Source organism: Gobio gobio (assembly GCF_949357685.1).
Source record: "Gobio gobio genome assembly, chromosome: 6".
Classification (NCBI taxonomy): Eukaryota; Metazoa; Chordata; class Actinopteri; order Cypriniformes; family Gobionidae; genus Gobio; species Gobio gobio.
This window is the reverse complement of record NC_137102.1, coordinates 17,041,607-17,060,852: the sequence shown is the minus strand read 5'-3', so window position 1 is coordinate 17,060,852 and position 19,246 is coordinate 17,041,607. Positions and strand designations below refer to the sequence as shown.

Sequence of the window (19,246 nt, the reverse complement as noted above, 5' to 3'; positions counted from 1 at the left end):
CTTTGATGATATCAAGCTGATTATATGTAATAATAATATTTAATGTTTTTAATATCAAACTGTTATATTGGGGTCCCTGTCTGGATGAAAGTCCTTGGAGGCACTTTTTTACAGTAAAATGATGCTTAAAATACCAATTTCCCTAATAAATCACTCTGCATTTTATACTGAAGTTGTTTACAGTGCAAGTGAGCGTGCGTAGATACCGTAGTTTGATTGATTTTAATGCGAGTGTTTTTGTTTGCGTAAACGAAGTCTTTGATTGGTTCATTGGGCGTTGACGTCAGAATTCCATCTACAATTCACGCTCCAACGCTCGCAATGTACACAGATTCGTTGGTCGTAATGGGCGCGTTCTGGTTTGTCTCGTCGCGTCGCTCGTTGACGGTGTACTGTAGATGGAGGAGGTGTTGGGTCTGAAACTCTGCCTCCTCTCCCCCTGACTGTCACCGACAAACAACGTGGGACGCTGGAATTTGTTATACCACACCACAGAGACTTTTGCCCTGCTTTTTATACACCGTCGCGTCACAAGTACATCTCGCGTTTCGCGGAGCTGGAAAATATGTGTCGTTAACTACTGACAGCGATAAAATAAACATTGCACTATCACCCGCGGTTGAGTCTCGCAAATGCCATGCACTGTTCAAGAGCCTTTTCCTTCTGGGACATTCAGATGACTTAACAACAACCAGCATGAAGCAGACAGGTACAGTTGGAACGTTTCGCCTGCTTTAAAGAACTTTTAAACTTGTTGAAATCCTTGTAAACATGGAAGAGGAGGACGCTGGGAACGGTACTGGGACGCAGGGCTGTGAACTGGAGCGTTCTGGTGACGGGGGACTGGATGAGGTGCAGATGCATCTCGCCTGCTTACCGGAGCGATACATGAGGGCTAAGTTTTCCCTCTCCGCCTACATATTTTGCTGGACAGTAGTGAAGTTGTGTCAGGTAAGGCATGTTGCATTTGAAAGCACAATTTGAAGTAATATTTAAACGCTTTACAATAAAGTTGTTGACAGTAGCCATTTTCTGCATATTCTTAGGGAGTACTTACGTATAAATTATTATTGTTTTTTTTTGGGTAGTTGACACATAGATATTAACATCTAAACTGACATGAACGTACACTGAATTTTTTTTTCTTACTCAGTATTTTAGTCTTCTACGGTACAAATATCTAAATATTATTAAATCAAGATACCTAAGCAAAATTACATGACATTAAGTATTTATGCTTTTAAAAATCATGCAAAATTAAGTGACTTTATGCTTAAAACAAGGAGAAAAACTGCCACTGGGGTAAGAAGAATAAACTTTTCCCACATTAGCAGATTTTGTTCTCCTATAAACTCACTTTTTACTACTAAGTATATATATATATATATTATATATAGCTACACAGTGTATATATTATATATACACTTAGTAGTAAAAAGTGAGTTTATAGAAAGAAAAATATCTGCAAAAAAAAAAAATAATAATAATAATATATATATATATATATATATATATAAAATACTAAATAAAATATACAAATAATATAAAATCAAAAAGATTTTGATACATTTTTCAGAAAACAAAGTAATTTTGCTTCCCAATAAAACATATCTTGCTTTAAGAATGTTTAGATATCTGTACTGAAAAACAAGACACAAATAATACGTTTTTTTTTTGCCATATGTACATCTCGGGTGCTGTCACCATTTTTCATTTTATTTTATAATATTTGTAAAAAAAAAAATTCGGGGCAGTTAGCTGTGCAGAATAACAAATTAATTTTCATAAGTAAAAATGTTTTCCCCCTCAAATAATATGTGGTCATAAAATAAGGTATGATTATTATATTTTATAAGGGTTTTTCAGCCGGCATAAACTCAGGGTGCCCCGGTATTAAAATGTTCTCAGAAGTACTTAATAACTTTAATTAAGAACTTAATGAAGCCATATTTAGAGAGTAAGCATGTTTTGCAGTAGCTGCTTTTATAATAGTATAAAGCAGTGGTTCTCAACATTTTTTAATCCAAGTCCCCAATATCCAAGACAATATTCAATATTCAACGGCTCTCCTATCTAAGCTGATTGATCTGGTATTTCTAATGTCAAGTAAATGAATAGCCTACATTTACAAATATAATGTCACTTTAATTTTGTGCTTTTTTATTTATTTTTCTTCATTTATTATATATATATATTTGTAAAGATATTTTGATTGTTAAAATGTTACTAAATGTTACTCATTTTATGATTTACTGAGCCCCCCTGGTTGAGAAACACTGATCTAGTCTAGAATATAGTCTTGTTCATGACAGATGGTGAAGATATGCCTCACAGTAGATGTACTTCTAGTCAGAAAGTTTAAATTGCTTCGAGTGGAGTCAGACCCTCCACACCTGCTTCAACCCAAGGGTCTGTTAAACTCGTCAGTATTTAACTATTCACCCCTCCCCCTCAATCACACCCCTTTTATACCCCAATCATAATACGGGATGTGGCAGTTGAAAGGTGTGACATCATCATCATCATCCCTCTGGACATTGAATGTGCACTGAAAAGTTGTAGGGGGTCTGTGAAAAGTAAGGATTATCCCAAAAATGATTAGGGTTGGCTGTAATTGTAATGAATACTATATGCCCTCGATTAAATCATGGCTGAGCCTAACAAGTTAATTCAAAACACAAATGACAAGCAATTTCCAATTAAGCAACACTTGATTTTCAGATCGATTAGACCTATTTTTTTTGTATTGGCTCCATATTTGCCTGGAAAAATGCAGGCAAATCCTTGAACCTGTTCCAACACTGGAGTGTTTCTCAGTGCACTGAAACGTCTGTAATGGCTGGCTGACTGCGTCCATGCACTATCCCCATACCAGCCTTTGAACTGCTGCCATTTGAACATTTCCATGAATGTAACAGCTGTAAATCAAAGGAACTTCTCAAGGTTTATGACTTATTAGGGTTTATCTGGGGTTTAGCATCTTTTATTCTAAGCAAGGTGTAGCTAAAGAACCTCTGCATGCCCAAACATCAGCAACAAAGTGGTTTGTCTAGGGAATAAAAGACTGCAGTTTGTATTAGTATTTTTAGTAGACTATCATTTCAATAAGCTTCAGTGAGCCTATTCTTCCATGGCTTCCTAATATAGGCCAGTTGGATCAAATCTGAGAACTTGAAAGATGATATAATTACTGTACCTACACTCCTTACCATTTCCAATGAAACTGAGCCGGCTGCCTTAGTTCAGAGGTCACAGCACAACCTTGAGCCGGTTTTAATTGTTTTGATTGGTTAAAGAGCGAACACCGACTTTAAAGCACAGCAGGATTTTTTTTAAATGGTGGAGAACCATATGGATGGCTGGTAGATCAAACAAAGCCATGTATTTATTAAGACATTTATGACTGAACAAAAGTCGCGCAAAGAAACAGTAGCTTTTAACAAGCACCTTGGGTTCGCTTTTTCTGTTTAATGTTTATTTGGTCACATTACGTTTAACTATAGTAGGCTTTAAAACCAATTTCATTGTAAGAGACCTGTTTTACCTCAGAAGAAGTCATAATACTTTAGGTATGGGCTGTGCATAAATAACATCTTGTTTACCTCACCCTGATTAAACCGTAAAATATCTTATTATTGTTCCAGTTGTGCCGTACCAGTTCCTTGTGGTTTATGTTCATGTCAACAATTTGCCTAAAGCTAATGCATGCCTTGCTTATGTTTTGTTCAGAATTGTCGGTGCTTTAATTCAAAACACACCTTTAACATTTCTTATACGTTTCCTTTTTGTTTGTCTCCAGAGATTAAGCCCGACGGCAGTTCTTCCCCAGGTAGGTCTTTTTTTTAATCAGAGATTGATAAACCTGAAAACACCAAATTCAAATGGATTCAGTTCATTTAGATAATTTTAAAGCTGCTGCAGGGAAATACTTTGAGCTCATTGTCTAATATACGCACATTACTGTTAGATCTGCCATTTTCCATTTAATGGGAGGGTTCATTCATTTGAATTGAATCCCACTAAGCGTGATTCAGCCAAAGGGTTTGATGTAATCATCATTGAGGATCAAGCATGCACCATCAGGACATATTGTACTTTTTCTTCATGTGCTGCCAACTGCCTATCTGCCTTCACCCCTGTAGAGGTTGTGCCTTAACATGTTGGATGTTGCTAAGGAGTTATGCAATGCATTGAGGTGTAGTGTCTGCAGATGGTTGGACTTGTGGTGCACTCTCCTGACACCATGAACAGAAGATCTGCTGTGTGTTGTGTTGCTCTAATCAGGCATTAGAGCCAGGCCAGAAAATGATGTTGGTTTTATGCATCGCGATTTTCGGAGTTAATGGAATTATTAGTCCTGATAGTTTACAACACATTCCTACACCTGAATTTGTTCGCTTCCATTCTTGTTTTATTGAAATGTTGCCTAATATTGTTGCGCAACATTTTTCATTCAGTAGAAATGAATAGGTGGTTCATATAGTCATCAGGCTTGTTCCCAGGTGCTTGTTAGTTTTTGCTTTAACATTGATTTGATTTTGTTGGCTACAAGGATGTAATTTTAAAGGCACAGTGTGTAATTCTGGCCGCTAGAGGTCACGTATTCAAAACAAAGGTGTAGTTTGATGACGCCTCGATTTCGCGGAATCATGGGAGTTGTTGTCTCCACCTCTACAGTCGGTGGAAAAGAATCCGACAGGACTTGGGCAGAAATCATATTCATGGATGAGCTAATCTATTATAGATTTATTAGCGTTACTGTAGTATGAAGCAGGGTGGGGCTGAAAGCCGTTGGAGTGGAACGAGGCCGCTGGAGCGATTGCTAATGAGAGACAAGCACAACACACGGCTCGAGAGCAGGGAAGCTTTTATTATGCCACAGACGAACGCTTCCGCTTCTCCCGGTCAAGTGTATGTGGGGTAATGCAGCGCTGTTTTATCATATTAGATACATTTGAGTGTGTTGAAAGTTATGTTATAATTCTACTCTTTGCGTTCGCTCTGCGGTTTCGATGAGACAATTGCTGCACACTGCAGTAAGCTAGATTAGGCATGGTAAAACATGGTACTCGCAAATCAAGTGAATCAAGAAAACCAGATTTAAACAAGAAGACTAACTTTGTTGAGCCATAACAATGATTTGTTGTCGATGAAATCGAAGATATTCTAATCCAAAAATCTTACATATTGTACCTTTTAAGTAAATTATTATGTTTGGTCAGGGGTCAGGTTAAACCATCCAGCATAAATGTTATTATGATTGGATTTTATTTGTTCACTTCTTTCCTGAAGTTATGTTCAGCAAAATAAGGCAATTTGATCTGGAGAATCGGAGCCTGTAAATTCCATCCATTCAAATAGCTTTTGGTGAATTTAAACTGGATTCTAGGCATCTTGCATAATATTAATGGCATATTAGGAAATAGGGCTGCACGGAATTGGCATTTCTGGTTAAAAGTGAAATTTGTGATTTTTAAAAAGTGATTTTTAAAATGACCATATGAGAACACCAGGGGCCCGTTCTTCGTACCTCGCTAACTCGGTTAGCTGGATTTGATTGTTGACGATTTGGCATGATCTTGGATTGTTTGGTTCTTCGAAGCTCATCCTGGACTTGCTGTCATAGTAACAGGTCCGTAAGCTTAAACCTGCTCGCGAGCAGGCTTATTTCATGTAAACAGGATTAGATTGCATCTTGAGGTGATACTTAAAATCTGTCCCAGCCACTGCTACTTTATTACAAGAGTGCATTACTGAACCAGGGGCAATAATAATAATTTTAAATAATAATATAAAAATGTTATATTGTATATGTATATGAGAATGTATAATGTTGTGTATAATACTATAGACACAGCCACTTGATTGAGAGATTTATTTGTGATGGAATAATTACTTTATATAATTTTATTTTTATTGGTTTACACACATGTTGTACAGTTAATCTGAGCCGTGCATTAAGTGATCACGGATATTATGGGAGTGGCTTGATGCAGCGCAAGAGAGGATAATTTGATCTTGACCCATAAGAAATGTAAATACGGTCACGTTACAAATCTGCTTCAAATTAAATTAAAAATTAAATTACAACATTGAAATAAAAATGTAAAGGGTGTACAAATACTGTATAACATCGTGAATATAAATAATTGGTAATCATGTTTAAAAAAAAAAAAAACATTTATCATCTATTATAACTTTTATGTTGGTTTGGTCGTTTGGCTGTTTCCTTATAAAGGTTCAGAAATTCGTGGGGGTTTTGTGTGTAATTTGTCAAGTTTTTTGCCAGGTGGCTTTTTTAATTATATGATGTCATTACGTTGCTGTCTTGACGCCAGCCAATCGCTGCATTGCTGATCGTGGTTTCGAGTATCGATGCATCTGCCCTCTTCAGGGAAAAAAAGAACGCTCAGTAATCTTAGATCATTTAATCCAGATATTTTAATCCAATCCGCAAATTCGTTTGAAGAACCAAATTAGCCAGAGATCAGTTATCACGATTAAAAGATCTGGGATCTGTCAAATCATCTTAGATGTATTAAGCGAGGTACGAAGAACGGGCCCCTGGTTTGTTGTGCAAAATATTACAAAATATTATTATTTTTTAATAACACTATTTTGCTATTACAAATAAAAATACAATATTAATATTATAATTAATGAATATAATAATTAATTTATTTTAAAGGGTGCCTTGTTAACATGCAGGTGGCCTATAATTACAAATCATTAGAAAGGAACACTGGAAAGAAAATGCGCTGTGCAGATTTTTATTTAATAAAAAATCACAGCCTTTGTGATTTCATAATTGCACTAAGCCAAATCGTGATTTCAGTTTTATTTTGATTAATTGTGCAGCCCTAATGGGAAACCTTGTTTAGAGTGGCAAAATTATTATGATCAAAAATATTATGATAATTATTATCTTATACAGAATTAAAACACAGAAGTAACATAAACAGATAATTGTTTTATATTAGAAACATTTTGTAACAAAAATTAAAAAAACCCTGAAATTATACCATTAGTGTCAGTTCACCCCTCTAATCTTAATGCATCGTGTTTCCTTCTGTAGCATCAGTGAATATTTGAACCTTTTTTTAATAGTTGAGTCCATCAATTGTCCTCAGTGTGAAAAGATTGATCTCTAAATCATACAGTCACTGCTGGAAAGGGTTCAAAATAATATTGAAAAGGTGCTGGAAAACGGAAGAATTTGCAGGACTGAAGAACATTGGGCAGTTTAACTGCTCAGGATAAACAAGGGACTTAAGAACATCCATCACACATCCCTGGCATATTGTTCTACTGTTTGGTTGAGCATTGAAGGATTCACTTCTTGGTTTCTGTTTTTGCATGTTAGATTTTTGTGCCATACATATTGATTCGATTTTTGTTTCATTTGACCATAAAACCTGTCATTGTGAGCTCAATTATGGCTCTTTTGTGTGCCGTACTCTGTTTAACTCATTTGAATGATGGTTTCTACTCTTCCATCCTCCTTCATAGGCTAGTGTTATGCAGAGCTCTTGATATATTTGACACCTTTGCTTTACTCCATTGTCCACTACTGAACTTTGAGTCCCACTTTATATTAAGTGGCTTTAACTACTATGTACTTAGATCGTACTTATTGTGTTCATATTGTATTGCAAACATTTTTTTATTGCTATTTCAGTGGGGTACGGGTAAGGTTAGGGATGGGTTTGGTTGTATGGGTAGATTTAAGGCTGGGTTAAGGTGTAAGAGAAGTATCACCAGTGATATTATAGATGTAATTACAGAAATTAATTACAGCTAAAATTACATGAAGGTTTTTTTTTTTTTTTTTTTTTTTAAATATAAGTACAACTAAAAACATGTATGAACACAATTAAGTGCCTTTTATCAAATTATTCATTTAAATGTTAGAAGTACATAGTAGTTAAAGCCACTTAATATAAAGTCGGACCGAACCTTGTATATTCCACAAAACGATCTTGGCCTCGATTTAGCTTCTGTCACAAATCTTATTCATGCTGAGAGTTTGAGGCGCAATCTTTCAAGTCCTTGTCAGAGTGATTTATGTAGCTTTCTGTTCTTGATAATTGAGACAATAAGGCCTTTTGGAACAGCCGGACATGATTTGGCTGTACCTTTTTCGTAATTTTCTTCAATAAAGCAGTTACGTTGAGAGCTTCTAATAGCACTGATACACTATCATTCAAAATTTGGGGGTCGGTGAGATTTTTTTAACTTTTTTATGCTCACCAAGGCTTCATTTATTTGATCAAATGTACAGTAAAAACAGTAATATTGTGAAATATTATTACAATTTATTTCATCAATTGATGAATAGAAAGTTCAAAAGAACAGCCTTTACATGAAATACAAAGTCAAATGAGTTACATTTATAATTCAGTGAAATATGAGAACTAGTCTCTAATCATGCACATAGTTTTATATAGTTATATATTTATGTATATGTAAAATGATTATTTAAATAATGAAGATTGTTATACTAAATAACACTTTAAAGTAAAGGTAAAGACAGTTGCCTTTAACGAAAGAGATTTTTCAGAAGATGAAATACTGGTAGAATTTCATGCTTTTCCAGCTCAGCACCAATCCACCTCTTCATGTCTCAGCTTGTACCCATTTTACAGTAGTAAACTCAGCCAAGTGTCACTTAAATCATCTCTTGGGCGTTTAGCTTTTAAAGGGTAACTAAACCCTAAACCAACTTTTTTTAGTTAATGATCTGTAATACTGGGGCTTTATTAATGCTGTTAATTGATTCGAGTAAATGTTTTGACATTTGAGTATAAAGTGTTTTAATTCTATAAAATATGGTGTAAAACCGCCAAAGTGCTGCCCTCTTAAGGTTGAACGGTGGCTACTGCAGTTGAATTTTCCTATTGGACGTTGTGGTACATCGTGACGTAGGATGGTTCTTCCAACGGCTCACTATCCGCGCCCCTGGCACGAGCTCACCACGCCCTCAGAAATGTTTCCCCCAATCACATGATGAGAACGGCTTCACTCCAGTATGAACTGTCATGTTACATGAAGTAGAAACATTATGAATGAAACTGACATGACACTTGCTTTAACATTGTATTGAAGAAAATGCGGTTAAATAATGCAGTTGTCAGTACACGTCAGGCTTTTCTTGCGATATTATTGCCGCCCGTCATGTGTACAGATAAGTTTCATATATGAGACGCGCTTTCAAACCCTGACACGCAATTGGTTGCCGTGGACGCGGTGACGAATAACAATACTGTAACGTGCTGTTAACGCAGTTTGAGCCAGCGGCTCGCGTTGATAAGGCTCTGGGTCTGTGTCTGACTCTACAGACAATTCACCCTCCTCCACTTCAGGTGAAGGCAGGAGAATGACCGCTCTGTTGCAAAGCTGGCGTCACTCTAGTCATTCTCCATCTCTGCGACTCGCGAGTCTGACAGCTGTCAATCAATCCGTCCCTGCGGGTCTCAGGTGCACGCCCTCCGCTCAGCCCCGCCCTCGGTTCGTCCCCTCTGTCTCCGCTGGGCTCTGCCCACTTCTCCAGCATTTTTCAAAATTTGCCAGTGGGTGGAGTTAAGCTCTGAGCAGGGGTTTAGTTACCCTTTAAAGCTACACTATGTAACTTTTCCATCCACTAGAGGTCGCCTGTTCAAAACAAAGGCGTAGTTTGATGACGGCACGTTTGAGCGCAGAATCTTGGGACATGTGGTCTTCACCTGACAGCCGGTGGAAAACAGTCAGGATAGGACTCGGGCAGAAATCATGTTCATGGATGCGATTATTAACATTACTGTAGTGAAGCAGAGCAGGACCGAGTGTTGTGGAGCTGAGCAAGGCCGCAGGAGCGATTGAAGAGCGGGACTGTTATTATGGCATAATCGCCGGCGGGACTTTTATTATGACACGGTTGCCGGCGCCACTTCCTCTTTTCCAGTCATTAGTATGAGGTAACGCAGCTCTGTTTATCGTATTAGATATATCTGAGTGTGTTAAAAAGGAAGTCATGACGTTCGCTCGGCGGCTGCTATGACACTTTGTTCACACTGCAGTGAGAGTAAAGTGTTTCACTGAATAAAACCGGAAACCGAGGGTGACGCAGATATGACGCAATCGACAGGCGACTCCCTCACACGCATAGCTCACACGTCCCGGCTCCTTGGTTAAAATAGCAATTTTCTCACGATTTACAAATAGTTGAAAACATTTGGGATATTCTAAGTACTCAACTGAACAAAATATATAACACTGGCCTAGTGGTTTCTGGATATTTTACTGCAAAAATCCTACATAGTTCACCTTTAAGTATTATGGGTCTCTCTCACAATACAGGGTGACATTTACTTACTCTGTGTTTGGTACTTTCACACTTGGTTCGATTGCCTGGACGGAACCTGAGTTCGATTGCTCCCCCCGTTCCCTGGCCCCGCTGGACTGTGTTCATATTATATTATTTGGGTCCGTACCGGGTCATCAAAGCAGCAGCTGTTTACCCGAGCGTGAAGGGGGCAAAATGCATAGCATTGCTCACCTCACTTTTATATTTTTGTTTTTGAACCGTTGGTTTTGTTTCCAAAGTTTCAGTAGGTAATGGCACGTGTCTATCTGCCGCGAATGTACTGCAAATACTCTAAAGAACGCTGAAGGCGAGCAGAAATTACATCTACAGCTCTTTGCTTGCAGTACGTCAGTCACGCTCACCAGGAAAATGAGTGAAACACACACAAACACACATTTTTATCCAATCATATGTAATTTATAGAGGTACATTTCTGCGATCATCCAAACGTACCAAACTCTAACGTCAATCGAACCCGGGTACGGACCAAAACTGCTAGTGTGAAAGCACCAGATGTAGACATTAACGCTTTGACCTTGGGATTTTACTTTGTACAAATGCATACCGGTAGTTGTTTATTTTTATTTATATATCGAACTAATGGTTTCATCTGCGCAGTTTGCTCTCAGTTTAGACTTATGAAAATCAGGGTTATATATATAAATATATATAGTGGATGTGTATTACAAAGTATTTACTTGCTTTAAACGGCACACCATTATATTCAGCAAGCCTGGAGACATATTCTTGGATTTCTGGCCACATGCTCCTCTGAAGTATGCTTTGAAGGGCTGTGCCCTACAGGCAGTGCTAGCTAGAAGCATGAGTTATAACGCCACAAACATGCAAATAATGCTACATTAGTCATAAACTCCCACATTAAGCTCTAATAATAGTCCATAATCACTTAAGTCCCAGCATTGCCCTTCTTGTTTGTGGACCGGAAGAGTAACCTGTCACATTACTCCTGACCCAGTGCTGAACCTCAGAGCTGGCTTTAGACCGCTGCATTGGCTGCGGCAAACTCTCATGTGGCGAGCGGATGATAGCCGCGCACTGCCAGGGTAAACTTCACCATGGGTAAAGTTCTCTGCATACACGCTCCATAATTACTCCCCTTAGACTTCTTTAGACAATGGGTTAAACACTACTGTACTCACTAAAAATGTCTGGGAACCACAGAGATGTGAAAAGAGGAGCTAAAGAGAGTTGGCCGTAGTTGTATTGTTTCTGTGCTTCGGATCTTTCCTCTGTGGATTAACTGGAATGACAGTGTGTTTTGTCCGTGCAATTGAAGTTCAGCGTAGTGTCGCATTTTTACGTGGTCCGATAATCAGTCAGGCATCGGAAAGAGCTCCTCATTATCATGTACCGCCCCACTTGCATTGTGACCTCTTTCAGCTTCTGACTGACAACTTCCCTCTGTGCTCGCTCCCCCTCAACCCGCCCAACACCGAATAACTGATTTTGATCACTCGCAGTAATAAAAGTCACATGCTTGCCTGGAACAATGGCCTTTCATTTGGTGGCTGCATTCATTATGACCATGATATGTTAGTATTTAGTGCAAGATTCATGCTAGGTGAGAGAGAGAAAGAGAGAGAGAGAGAGAGAGAGAGAGAGACAGTTATTCAGGGGTATTCGTTATGGCCTAAACAAAGAGATCTGGAAGTGCTTGCTTTTCTTTTCATTCCCTCTCCTCTTAGAATAAAGCGACTTCTCACGCACACTCTTCTTCTTTGGAGGTAGTTGCCGCAGGCGAAGGGCTGCAGGAGGTGTGCCCGATTTGAACTGGAAAGCTGTTTATTTATTTCCTTTCACCTTGTAGCACTAAAACCTGTACATAGACTTACAGTATGATGAACTCTGACCTGTGGATAATGATTTTTGTTGAGTCTTTATCAGATGAATGTAATTGGCCTTTTCAATGGGAAATGACGCTCTCCCTCTCATTAATTGTTCAGTGATTCTCAACCAAGTGGGTTACTTGGAAAGATTTCTATGTTGTTAAACATAGAAAACAGAAATTACAACACCAAATTATTATTGGATTAAAAATGAAACTATAGTAATAATAATAACAAAAGACTGTCAGTCTTTGCATTAGTGGTGGGGATTTTTCAGCGATGGGAGTCTTTCTGCAGGCTACATTGTTAATGAATCATTCACTCAACCAATTTATTCAAAAACGTTGATTAATTCAGGAACGAATCGTGCAGACGTCTTTACGGGTGACTCATTGAATTATTCACTCAACCGATTCATTCAGGAAAGTCACTGCTGTCTTCATGAGGACTTTAAAGGGACAAGTGAAGGGGGTCTTGACCAAAAGTGAATAATTTTAATAATGGATAGTAATATTTAATAAAATCGATTTTAATCGATTCTCATTTTTACTAACTAATATTGATTCTTAAATCCCAAGGGTCATCCTGTTTCCAGTTGATGAATGAACGGAACATTTTAGAGCCCCTCCCATCCAGTAAATCCCAATAAGCTTTGTGCTTTGTTACTTTTTATATGAAACAAAGTCTCAGATTTGAAATGATGTCCATTTTATTATGAAATTCAAAAAAAACAAACCGTTTTGGCGCTGTTTAATGTGGCTGACAGATCACTGTAGCGCCTCAGTTCAGCAGAAGCGGCAACGCACAGCTCAATTGAACTGATCATATTCTCCGCTTTAATACCAGTTACAGCGCAAAATAAACATGAATGAACATCTGAAGGCATGTTAAAAGAAACAGTAGACTACAACTTGCCAAAATCTGTATCATGTCTCATGTAATCGGTCAATCCGGGTTTCAACTGTGGAAAGACGTCAATAAAACTGCTTGTGAACAAGGTCATGTAACGTCACATTTAGGCCTACCTCAGAAAAACCATATTCATAACCATAAACTTGTTAGTCAACTAGAAAAATGCTAAATATTCATTATATTTTTCAATGTCCTTCAATATTTAAAGCATTTTTGTATAAATCCTTCAGGTTTTTATGACAGCCACCATTTAAATGTTTATAAAAAAAAAAAAATTGGAGTAGAAACGTTATTATGTAATGTTAATATCATAACTTTATTATTATAAAAACTTCCTTGAGTGTAATTTAGGTGTTTGTATACAAATCGCCTACAAATAACCTTCAATGTTATAGCAACTGTATTAGTTGAGAGATTTTATTTTCTTGAGAAAATGTACCATGTACTGTACCTGATATATATCCAAAATAATCGATATTGAATCGAAATGGAATCGCAAGCTTATGAATCGAAATGGAATCAAATCATGATATTTGTGTCAAGTAATATTTAGTTATTTTAATGCCAAAGCTCTGGTGTCACTGAAGCATTAATGGCCTGTGGAGTTACTTAATAAGACAAAAAACACTGCTTATTTTGTGAAACACACTGCTCTAAATAATTGAGGCGAATCACTCCCTTTCACTTGAAAGAAAGCGTTTTGTATTCCTTCCTCTATTGTCCACCTGGCCTTCGTGTTTTATCTCTTTAAAACACAGCACTTGTTTGTGTAAACCTCACGGGGATACACTGCCATGCAAACACACTGGACTGAAAATAAAAGGAGCACACAGACTTTACCTGTCAGGACGCTCTGAGAAATGATTAGCATCCTCCAGGCGAAAAGGAGGAGGGAACCCGCTCCCCTGCGATTGGTCCCTCTCCCGCTCTTTATTCAGAAAACCTGAATTTCTTGGCCCCATCAGGCTGTCCTGACTGGCCCTTTTCTCTTATTCCGTTTTTCCTCCCTCTGTGTTTTGGGATGGGCTTCCTCCTTCCTCCTCCTTTGTTTTCGTGTCACTGTCACTGTCACTGTCACAAATAAAGTGATTTGATTTGATTTGATTTGACTGTTTGAGCCACAGACTGTGGAGTGAGTGCACTAGAAGTCTCAGGGCTTGAGGAACAGTCAGGGCGATGAATGGACTCTGGGAGCCAGTGTGGCTGAACTCAGATCCGCTTTCTGAGAAGAGTGGCTGTTAGGATGCCAAACAGAGGCTGTGACCACAGAGACATGGCACAGGTATGTCTAAGAAACTACTTGATGTACATCTTTGTGTGGTCAGTTTAGTAATTCATTTTCTTTTTGGACATGAGATGACTATTGTCATCAATGTTTCTCTGGTTTCTGTACTTCAAAAGTCTCATTGATGTACACTTTGCAGCGCAGACACCTGTATAGAGGTCAAACACATTGTTCTTTGTTCAGCCATGTTATTTTACACCACGCTGTAATGTAGCCGCCAATGCGTTTTGTTTTACACTGAGAGGTTGGGAATTGTTTTGCCATCTTTATATTTTAATCCATCATTGATAGAACCACTATTGCTGTTGTGCACTCCTGTTTTTTATAGCTAAGACAATAATTTGTTATTGTATATAAGTAGGCTATATCACATTTTGACCGATTACGGAATAAAACTCCATTGTTTAGATGTGAAATCTCACGGATTCCATTGATTCGTCACACAGTACTGGCCTTGTGACTCTTGTATACAGTATGTGAATTGTGTACGTTTGAGCTTTGAGATCACATTTATATCATACAGCTCTCTGTGAAGCAGCCTGATGTGGTTCTGTATTTACAGGTTGTACTGTTCTCACTTTTTAAAGGTTTACTTTGTTTGATCCCACATTGAGAATTGTGTGTTTGCTCCAGTGAACTATTAGAAATGTTAGTTTTGCAAATGATACCACAATACCCTTAATTTGACATCTCTGCATAATCAAATGGGCTAATCTTGTGAAAACATGACCATTTCATGCCAAAATCTGAATCTGAAAAAAACTATATTATTCTAATAAAGTAAAAAAAATTAGGACCATTACGATTTTTTTGCATTTTGACATTTATTTAAAATGCAATTAAATACATTTCAACAAATAGTATCATAATAAATAAATTACAATATAGTAATGAGATTTTTTTTGCTTTACAGTAATTAGGAATTGGGAAAAATTTGCTTCATTGTCATGGAAATAATGTCATAATTAGGGCTCAATTTGAGGGAGAATGCGGGGTGATGTCATCCCCCTTGTTAAAAACGAAAACAAAAAGCAGCCCCTCTGTAAAACCACCATCTCTCTTTACCATCCTTTATGTAAAACTTGTCATGCAAAAGGAATATTAAAATACTCTTCGTATGATAATTAACAAACTATAAATAACAGCGATTGACCCAACAGAACTCAATATTGTAATGAGCTGAATTCATTTTTATTTAAAGAAATTAAATATTTAAAGGATTAAAAGGGAACAAAGAAGAAATAAGAACGGTAAAATAGTTCTTATAGTCCTATATAGTTGTGAAGTAATCCATTTAAACTCTTTGCAAATAATATTACATTTAAAAATATACACACATTCACTCTTGTTAGTATGTCTAATATGTCAAAAATGTAAAAAAAACCCTTTCTTGACTCGTCAAGTTCAGTTATGAATGACATCCTTTAAATTATTGCATATTTTCAATTCATAATGGTGAAATTACATTAACAAAGTTGAGTAGTTTCCATTACTCTACGTTACTCTGGGTTGTTTAACATATCTATCGTAAAACAGTTGTCAAATATGAAATGTTTAGCTACTTATTTTACCACGCATGCACTTTTTTACTGTAAAAACTAAGTGTTGCGTTGGGATTCACACTCATTTTCAGTGAACATTAAGCCCCGTGTTCTTTGATCTGATTGGCCATCATTTTGACATTGATGAGTGCTGTTTGGCCGCTGAGGCAGACCAGCCTAAAAATGTAACTTTTTAAACTGTCTGCCATCCCAACAACAAACAGAGCTGTGTGTATTGGAGAGCAGCATTAAGAAATATCAAAAATTAGGGGGGACAATTTGGCCATTTCCAATTATTAGGGGGGACTTGTCCCCCTAAATGTCTATGGTGGTTACGGTCCTGGTGCACGGTCAAGCAAGCTTTCGTAATTTTTCATATGGCCATGAGGACGGTTCAACGCATCTTTTGACATTCTTTAAAAAGAAGAGAACCGAAGGTTTGGTATTTGTTTGATTAGTGTTTAAAGACATAACATCTTCGGACAAAATATTAGAAAGAATAACGAACATAGCTAAAGTGTGTTGATTGAGTAAGGGATCGTTGTCAAAGTTGCATTGAATTATTGAAAGTGCAGTCATCGAGGTGATAATGCACACATGCATATGTTAGCTAAATGTATGTGTTTATTCGTGTATTTTTTTGAAAAAAGCTATAATCTTTGTTCCTACACCACTGGTTAAATCTGCACAAGGCACAGCTAACAAAGACTGTAATAGCTTGACATAAGCACTCAAGCTGCTTGTCACTTGCTCAAAAGTGGCACTTTTGACGGAGTTTCTGGCTGTTTCTATCCAGTTATTTAGAATAAAAGGATGCATGCTGACTGTGAGGGACTGAGTAATGATTCTGAGAGGGAGAGAGAGGGGGAGGAGGAGATACATTCCATTCAGAAATGATAACCCTATTTTTTTTTGTCTTTACTCTTTACCATCCACTGTAAGAGTTTTGGAGCCCTGAAAAGTGTGTAGCTCAAAAATAATTGTCATTTGTTTATTTGTATTTGTATAAAAATCTGTGTGTGTGTTCTGGATGTGGGCGTTACGAAGCTTACGTACTGTGCACGCTTCATGCTAAACATGTAAACTTTACGAGTGGCTGTTTATAATAAACGCACATGTGAGCAGCGTCTTCACAATTTCTGCGATTTGGCTCTATTTTTTTTATTTTCGTCGGGTACTATCCATATTGAAATTAAATGAAAGTATATAGAAGGTTGGTGAACATATGGTAGCTCATGTAGGTCAAAAAGCACATGAGCTGAAGCATTATAATACAATATCAGTAATCACAGACATTCGCATTCGGACGGTATTAGATTTCTCAGACGACTGCTGAGTTTGCCAAAAAACAGTAGGCAAAATGCTCTGGAATTTTTACAGAGGTCGTGTTAGAAACACAAACATGGCAGATTCAGACGGGATTCAAATATCAAAGTACATCTGTGAAAGGTACATTTCTCTAACGTCCACCTGTAAAATTAGTCCCGTTTGAATAGGGCTAAAGTTATTGATTTGTTATTTATCCTGTTATCCACTTATAGCTGTTATCCACTTAATTTCCTAGACCTCCTGTTGGATTAGTTGCATTGAAGCAGTAAATGAGGGATTCTTGTTCATGTCTTGCTGGGATGCCCTGATGGAGCCTCCTAGTTTTAGAATAATCTGTTGTGCCCGTCACAGGCTATTTTAAACTCCTGCTGAGTTCAGAGTTAAAGGGCAGTCAAACAAAGCAGAAGAGTTCACCATCCTTCCTTAAACTAACAGTCTTTTATATAGCACTGATTTAGTATCACAGCAGGTACTACTACAAGTGTTGAATGACATTAGTTTGATAGTAAAACTGAGTACTAATGGCTGGCACTTGTTAGAATTATAAACAAAGAAAGACAGAAGAGGGCTGAACAGCTTTTAACCATAAATGTTTATAATGTCTTGTACAGAACAAGTTTCAACATTTGCGTTTTCTCCTTTTGGGATGTAGCTGGATAGTGAGATATGAACAGCTCTGGAAAATATCTGTTGTGCTCATGCCGATGGAATTGTTGCTGTGTCAGGTACAGTAGCATTCTGCAGCTGCTAGTGTCCCTCATGAAACAGCTGTTGTTTTTATCATTGATATCATTTTTTCCCCCTTTTGCACATAGCCAATAATAAAAGTGTGTTAAGATCGTGGTTCAGAAAAACAAACCAGGCGTGGTGTTTCAGTGTTGTGTGGGGGCCATGAATGTGTTTCATCTGTCCCAGAGGAAAAGAAATGTGGAACGATCCGGTCTCGCCCTGTACAGCCTGCCAGCCCTTCGGCCCCCGTCTAGTCCTGGCTCTTTCAGAGCCAGAGAAACGTCCCAGAGTAGGCCTGATTTACAGTAACAGTCAGGTTTTGCACAAGTTTGCTCATAAAAGCCTCTGTCCTTTAGTTGCCAACTGTCCGCGTTCTTTTCCCAGGGGAAAACCGCATCTGTGGACACTGGTGCCGAATACTAAATAGTGTCCATAGTCTTCACAATGCTGCCTGAACATTCTCTCTTTCTCAAAATTGCAGGGTGGATGCTTTCCCTTCCAGGATCTGAGGCTGAAGTATTTTCGCTTCTCTGGTCCATGTTGGTTAAAAAAAAAATGTCGACACTTTTTACAGATAGAGTTATTAGAGTAACTGGAATATGACATTGTCAGAAGCTAGTAGCTCATTTGTGAGTACAGAAAGTCGAACGGGATGATTGGTCGCCTCAAGCTTGCCCCTCCTTGCAGATCTGGACCACAAGCCTGGGGCAGCAGCCAAACCTTCTTTTGAGCCTTCACCCTGGTGTTGGTGTCCTGGTTATATATTTGCAATGGCAATGTTTGACCTCCTTCTCAGGGCAAAGTTAGTCTTTCAATGCTCAGCCTTTCGTTAGCTTTTCAGTGCTCAATATAATTAGTTTGCATTTTGTACATTTGTACTACATCTGTCATTGTCACTTGGTAGCCAGCTAGACAAATTAGAAATGGACATGTTGTGTGACATGTCCTCTTGTACACGAGCACATGTCACACAACCTGTCCATTTATACGCACGCACACATGCGCACACACACAGGTTTGTTTTGCTATCTAAGTGAGGACATACCATAGGCGTAATGGTTTTTATACTGTTCAAATTGTACATTCTGTCCCCCTACACTACCCCTATCCCTAAACCTACCCATCACAGGAAACATTCCGCATTTTTTAATTTTTAATAAAACATTGCTTAGTATGTTTTTAAAGCTATTTTCATATGAAATGTCCTCATATTTCATGTGTACGTCGTAATACCAGTGTAATACCTGTGTCATTATACAAA

General features: G+C 37.7%; 1 protein-coding gene across 3 annotated transcripts in view; it reads left to right on the top strand.

The window, feature by feature from the left end:
* The first annotated feature begins 436 nt into the window (after positions 1 to 436).
* arhgef4 (Rho guanine nucleotide exchange factor (GEF) 4) overlaps positions 437 to 19,246 on the top strand; it is a 109,004-nt gene continuing 90,194 nt past the window's right edge. For all 3 annotated transcript variants that reach the window (XM_079818484.1, XM_079818483.1, XM_079818482.1), the window contains exons 1-2: positions 437 to 951; positions 3,800 to 3,829. In XM_079818484.1, the coding sequence (XP_079674610.1) occupies positions 772 to 951; positions 3,800 to 3,829 (210 nt within the window). In that variant the 5' untranslated portion in view covers positions 437 to 771. The remainder of the gene's footprint in view (positions 952 to 3,799; positions 3,830 to 19,246) is intronic.